This window comes from Dipodomys ordii, unplaced genomic scaffold, assembly GCF_000151885.1.
Source record: "Dipodomys ordii isolate 6190 unplaced genomic scaffold, Dord_2.0 Scaffold13, whole genome shotgun sequence".
NCBI lineage: Eukaryota > Metazoa > Chordata > Mammalia > Rodentia > Heteromyidae > Dipodomys > Dipodomys ordii.
Genome location: NW_012267229.1, coordinates 20,544,714 through 20,551,317, shown reverse-complemented (window position 1 = coordinate 20,551,317; position 6,604 = coordinate 20,544,714). Strand labels below are relative to the sequence as shown.

General features: G+C 58.1%; 1 protein-coding gene across 1 annotated transcript; it reads left to right on the top strand.

Moving 5' to 3' along the window:
* The first annotated feature begins 1,491 nt into the window (after positions 1 to 1,491).
* On the top strand, positions 1,492 to 6,094 carry Emilin3 (elastin microfibril interfacer 3). Its single transcript, XM_013010844.1, has 4 exons — positions 1,492 to 1,658; positions 2,882 to 3,004; positions 3,605 to 3,828; positions 4,305 to 6,094. The coding sequence occupies exons 1-4, from the start codon at positions 1,492 to 1,494 to the stop codon at positions 6,092 to 6,094; spliced, it is 2,304 nt and encodes a 767-aa protein (XP_012866298.1).
* Positions 6,095 to 6,604: the final 510 nt, after the last annotated feature.

The window sequence follows — 6,604 nt, the reverse complement described above, 5'->3', positions numbered from 1 at the left end:
GCCCAAGAGGTCAGATTGCCAGTACCTGCCAGAAGCTGGAAGAGGTAAGAAAGGATTCCAGTAGAAGATGTTGCCTTTGAAGCCAGGAAAGGAGACTCGGGAGGAGCCAGTGCTGTAACTCCTCCATCTCTGACTTCAGCCTCCAGGCGGTGGACAATAGGAGCTTGCTGTTGAAGCCCCTTCCAATGTCCTGTGCCTTCTACAAAGGCTTGTCAACAATTTGTGAAGACACAGAAAGCTGCAGTCACCTGTGTGGAAGAGAGAAAATGCTACCCTGGTTCTTGTTTTTGTGCCAGTAACTGGGGCTCAAACTCAGGGCCAGAATGTTGTCCCTTAGCCTTTTTGCTCAAGGCTAGCGCTCTACCACTTGAAGCACAGCTCTCCTTACAGCTTTATGGTGGCTAACTGGAGATAAGAGTCTCCCAGACTTTCCTGTCTGGATTTCAAATCTTTATCTTCCGATCTCAGCCTCCTGGGTATCTATGGTTACAGGCACTGATCCACCAGCACCCTGCAGAAGTACAATCCTAGGCTGTTGAAGACGGAGTGGATCAAAACACCCCTTGCAGGTTAGGAAGTGGAGAAGATAATGAATAAAGACAATTACAGAAGTCCACTTTCTGGTTCTGAGAATCACTTTCACCAGTGAAATATGGAGGAGGAAACTTGGCTTCATGATGCTCCTGCTGAGAAAGATTTTTAAACGTTTTCTTTGACAAGAGAGGCTGAGTCCTACACCAGGTCCAGGGCCAGGATGACGGCGAGGTGCTGGTGAAACTCAACCTGGGTCCCGTTACCGAGGCGGAGGAAAGACCTGGTCACCAAAGGTTGGCAGAGGATGGCTGAGAAGAGCAGTCTGCAGAGTTATCACCCCCACCCCACACCCCCCAACGAGAGTGCGCCCAAGAGGCGCTTGGAGAGGTGGTCCAAATACTGTCCTCTCCGCTCTAGATGCTGCCCTGCAGGGATGGGTTTCTAAGATCAAGGTATCCTGCCATGGAGTGGGTAGCTCTTTGGGGGAAGAAAAAACAAACAACCTCAGGGCTCTGGCTTCTCTGATTGTTGCCTGGTACCCGCAGGTGACCTGTCGCCGAGTCTGGGTGACGTTCTGGGGAGGGGGGTGGGGATGGCGCTCTGCTGGCCCGCGCTCCCGTTCCCTTCTTAACCTCTCGCTTGCAGCCGGCGTGGGGCGGGGGTCTGGCAGCGGAGGAGGGGGCTGGCGGAGGAGAGCGGCGCGGCCCCAAGTTTATGCTAATCCGCGCAGAGCCCGCCTCCTGCCTCCCCTCTGCGGCCCCAGCCGCGAGCACCGCGCGGCGGCGCCCGGCGGCCCAGCGAACCGGGGTCGGGGGTGGGGGCGCCCCAGGGCGGCGGGACCCCGGGCCGGCCGGCGGAGGAGGGGCGGCGCAGCGCAGTGGGTCCGAAGGAGGAGCGGGGCGGGGTTGGGGGGGGGCTGGTCATCGCACGGGGCCAGGTGGAGACCAGGGGACCACGATGAGCCGCCGCCGCCTGCAGGTCTGGCTGTGCGCCTTGGCCGCGCTGCTCTCGGGGGCACAGGCTAAGGGCACCCCGCTCCTGGCGCGGCCCGCGCCTCCCAGTGCCTCCCGCTACAGCCTCTACACGACGGGATGGCGCCCGCGGCTGCGCCCGGGGCCGCACAAGTAAGCGCGGGGACCGTGCAGCGGCGGGAGGGAGGGAGGGAGGAAGGGAGGGAGGGTTAAGGCCCACGCGGCGGGGCGCCACTCCCACCTGCCCGCACCATGCCTGGAGGGGGTGTGGAGGGTGGGGTGGGGCTGGGAGGCGTTGAGGTCCCCAGGATGCCCGGGTAGTGGCGCTGAGTGGGCCATGGATGGACTGGTCCTGGTGGGCGCCCCACTCTCCAGGAGACTTGGCGAAGTAAAATCAGCAGAGGGGTCCTGGCGCGGTGTCTGGGATCCTGGCAGTGCCCGCGGAAACCTTTCCAGCAAAGTAACATTTTCCAGCTGTGCTGTGAGCAAACTCCAGCGCAGAGGACCAGGTGGAGGGAGAGGAAGGACTGTCCTGCCCTGGGAACGCGTGGGGGTTCTTTCCCCCCCCCGCGCCCCCCCAGGCCTTCTCTCTCTCTCCAAGGCCTTGCCAGGTAGTAGTAGGTCCGTGGAGCCCTGCACCCGACCGCTAATACCCGTCTGTGGCCAACCTGGCTCCAGAAACGCTGTGTGGCTGCCTGAGTATCTGGTGGAGGCGCTGGTGCCATGAGCTCTTTTTGTGCCACAGGCAGGCATCCACCCCCATTGGCTCGTATCTGAAGTTGCACTCTAATTACGTTTGAGAGGTACTGTAGGATGACAGCGCCCAGCCCACGGCCACCTTTAGTGGGCCTGAGCACACCACAGCAAGCTTTCTGGAGGAGGCGGCAGAAAGAACTGGTAGTTCACAGGAGCTGGAAGGTTGCATCAGGGGAGGAAGAAAGAGAAAGCTGATTTCAGAAGAGCCACTACGTTGGGGGGCAAGGGGAAGGGGGCAGATATCAGAAGCCTTGTAACCCAAGATAAGGAGTTTGGGACAGGTGAAGGAATTGGAGAGTGGAAGATGTGCCAAAGCAACTGCTCTAGAATCCACGCAGGCAGAGTGGGCAGCTATACCAGGTTGCTGGTTCTTTGTAGCACTTAACCCAGTGGGCCATGGATCAAGGACACAAGTAACAAAAAGTCCAGACTGGGCCCAGTCCAAAGATACTCCACCCCGGGCAGAGGCCCTGGCTTCCAGGAACAAGGAGAACAGACAAAAGAGACGTGGGTGTGTGAGTCTTGATGGCCTGCTGGGAGCAACAAGTGGGGGAGAGAGGGAGGTGGCCTTAGAGGGCCTGACTCAGGCCCCCTAATCCAGGTACCATTTTCCCCTGTAGGGCCCTCTGTGCCTATGTGGTACACAGGAACGTGACCTGCATCCTACAGGAGGGAATAGAAAGCTACGTGAAGGCCGAGTACCGGCAGTGTGGATGGGGGCCCAAGTGTCCTGCAGCAGTCACGTGAGTACACCCCTATTTTATCCACTTGCACAGCCCAAGCCCTTGTTTTACCTCTAGCTGAGAATAGAGCCTACTCCACAAGGTGCTGCCATTCCTTGGATTTCAAAGAGCCCACCAGAGCCCCAGGAAAGGAGGCTAGGTAAGACTCCTCCCACCACCAAGGTTTTGAACTTGGGACAGGGACTCACCCCTGGAGACAGAAGCAGGGTGAGGAAAGCCCATGAGATCAACAGGAGGGTCCCCAAGAGAAAAGCAGCACAAGCCTAAAAGGAAGTGGCGGAATCTGGTGAAGGAGAGGACAGTCATTCAGATAGTGGTTGATGCCACAGGGGATCTGGGAAGCTGGAGGGAAGACAGTGACCCTGAGAAGGAGGGGCATACAGGAGAGGTGGGCTTCCACCTGCATCCTCCATTCACTGGGCTCATAGGCCCTAAAAGGCCTCTCCCATTCCAAAGCAAAGAAACCCCTGGGAACTGGCGTAGAGATGGAAAGATCTCCAGGCTCTATGCACACTTCCAAGAGCAGCCCTTAATACCCACTAGGGGACAGGAATCTTTGTCCACAGGTTCAAGATCCTGCTCTCTTTTCCTGCTACCTAGGTACCGCTCAGTGCTCAGACCCAGATACAAGGTTGGCTACAAGACAGTGACAGACCTCGTCTGGCGTTGCTGCCCTGGTCTTGCTGGAGAAGGCTGCCCTGAGCACCTCACCGATCATGGGGCCACTCCACCCCAGCAGGAGCCGGAAGCCCAGATTCTCTCAGGGCAGCCAGACCCAGGCCCCAGGCCTCCTCCCTACAACAGAGCAGCCCCTAGTCCCCATGGTGAGTCTGCCTGTGGACAGCCTAGCTACTCAAGAGACTAAGATCTGAGGATAGAGGTTCTCAGCCAGCGGAGGCAGGCAAGTTGGTAAGACACTTATCTCCAATTAACCAACCAAAAGCTGGAAGTTGAGGTGTGGCTCAAGCAGTAGAGTACCTGCCAACCTTGAAAGAAAAAGCCAAGTGAGAGCCTGAGACTGCATTCAAGCCCTAGTACACACACACACACACACACACACACACACACACACACACACACAGAGGCATGCATGCACGCACGCACACACGCACATGCACATACACACATTGGACATAACACATAATCTACTACCGGCATTCCTATTTGATGGCTCAGAGCCAAGGCCTCTGTGACCAACAAGAAGGTAGTTTTGAATAGAAAGCCTCTTGTGCTATCTGGCAGTGTGACACATTGTGTGAGCCAAGCTGATGATATTTCTGGGGTCTCTCCTTTTTCCTAGGAAGGAAAGGCCCAGGGCTGTTTGGTGAGCGGCTAGAACGCCTAGAGGGGGATGTCCAGCGCCTGGCACAAGCATATGGTACTCTTGGTGGCCTGGTGGCCAGCCATGAGGATCCCAGTAGGGTGACTGGTGGCCCGAGGGCTCCCGCTGCCCCTCCTGTGGGCTTTGGGGTCATCCCTGAGGGGCTTGCAAATCCCAGAGATGGAGCTGGAGGGTCGCTCCCACCTCCCCTGGGTGAGATCCTGAGCAAAGTGACAGAGGTGAGCAACACGCTTCGGACCAAGGTGCAGCTGCTGGATAAAGTGCATGGACTGGCTCTTGGCCATGAAGCCCACCTGCAGCAGCTGCGGGAGGCGCCGCCGTCCCCTCTGACCTCCTTGGCACTGCTGGAGGAGTATGTGGATAGACGGCTGCAACGACTCTGGGGGAGCCTCCTGGATGGCTTCGAGCAGAAGCTGCAAGGTGTCCAGAGTGCGTGTGACCTGCAGGTGCAGGAGGTGAAGCAGCAGTGTGAGGAGGGCCAGGCGGCCAGCCAGCGACTACACCAGAGCCTCGATGGCCGGGAGTTGGCCTTGCGTCAGGAACTCTCACAACTGGGTACTCAGCTGCAGGGTCTGAGCGTGGCTGGAGGAGCCAGATGCTGTAGCCAGCTGGCTTTGATCAGTGCCCGTGTGGACAGCCTCGAGAGGAACTTGCAGGCAGTCACTGAGGCCCAAGGAGGCCCAGGCACTTCGGCTAGGGATGAGCTTTCACGCCTCTCTGCTGCTATGCTTGAGGGAGGTGTCAATGGACTCCTCGAGGGCCTGGATGCCATCAATGGGACAGAGAATGGAGCTAGAGGTTGCTGTCTGAGGATGGAGATGGGAGGCTGGGGTGTGGGTGGCTTCGGGGCCATGCTGGAAGAACGTGTACAGAGCCTAGAGGAGCGTCTGGCCACACTGACCGGGGAGCTAAGCCCTGATGGTGCTCCAGCCGGAAGGCCAGCGCGACCCCTGGTGCAGACAGAGCTGGCAGTGCTAGAGCAACGCCTGGTGTCTCTGGAGACATCGTGCACCCCCAGTACTACCTCAGCCATTTTGGACAACCTTGTAACCGAGGTGAAGGCCTGGCAGAGCCGGAGTGAGGCCCTTCTACGCCAAGTGGCCAGCCATACAGCTTTGCTCCAGCAGCTCAATGGCACTGTGGCAGAGGTCCAGGGGCAGCTGGCAGAAGGTACTGGCAGCTCACTCCAAGGCGAGATCACTCTGCTGAAGGTCAACTTGAACTCAGTGAGCAAGTCACTCACAGGCCTCAGCGACTCTGTCAGCCAGTACTCAGATGCCTTCTTGGCTGCCAACACATCCCTGGATGAGCGAGAACGCAGGGTAGAAGCTGAAGTCCACGCTATCCAGGAGCAGGTCAGCAGTCACGGCTCCAGGCTGCGAGCTGGACACAGGCAGGTCCTGAGCCTGCAAGGGGAGCTGGAGCAGCTCAAGGCAGGTGTGGCCGATGTGGCTGGGGGCCTGAGCCGCTGCCAGAACACAGCTCAGGAACTCCAGCATGCGGTGGGCCACTTTGACCAGAGGGTGGCACAAGTAGAAGGCACATGTAGAAGACTGGGCTTACTGGCCACCAGCCTGGACAGCTTGCCTACCGAGCCGCTTGGGTCCAGAGAGGGCCTATGGAGCCACGTAGATCAGCTGAATCGCACACTAGCCCAGCACACACAGGACATCGCCCGCCTCCGGGATGACCTGCTAGACTGCAGGGCCCAGTTAGCTGAGCACATGAGGTCAAGGCGAGCCAACTAGGCACATCGGACAACATCTGAGCTCCAGATCCTTCCTACCTACTCTGGGAACATTAAACCTAGAGCCTAGCCTTACCCGGCAGCACTTCCCAGCCTCCCCTGGCCAGCCTAGAGCTCTATGTGATTGTCCCAGCCATCAAGAGCCATCCTCGGTGCTGCACAATTCAGGATAGCGGTCAAGACAAGGCCACCATGCCTACAGACCAGGCTGGACTAAAGAGACCACACACACATTCTCTAGTCTGCAACTTATTTGTCTGAGAGACACATCCGCATGGATAACTGTGTTAAGATCTCCAGGCCCAGGCCCACACAGAGGCCAGTCCACAGCTCCCTTTGCCTGTCCACAAGGCAAAGCAACCCTTGGAGGCATCTGTTGCTTTATCCCTTGGCTTCTGTCCCTACAAGACTAGAAGGAGGTTTGTGTGGGAAGATGATCTTCAATGGAGCCCCTCTCGTACTTGGCAGCTTCACAGATGCTGTTTGTGAACCAAGGACCAGAGGCTACCTG

Excerpts from the sequence above, each read along its gene's own strand:
- Emilin3 (XM_013010844.1), top strand. The coding sequence starts at position 1,492 with ATGAGCCGCCGCCGCCTGCAGGTCTGGCTGTGCGCCTTGGCCGCGCTG. Across the intron at positions 3,005-3,604 it reads AAGTGTCCTGCAGCAGTCAC|GTACCGCTCAGTGCTCAGAC; the intron begins GTGAGTACACCC and ends CCTGCTACCTAG. Across the intron at positions 3,829-4,304 it reads AGCAGCCCCTAGTCCCCATG|GAAGGAAAGGCCCAGGGCTG; the intron begins GTGAGTCTGCCT and ends CCTTTTTCCTAG.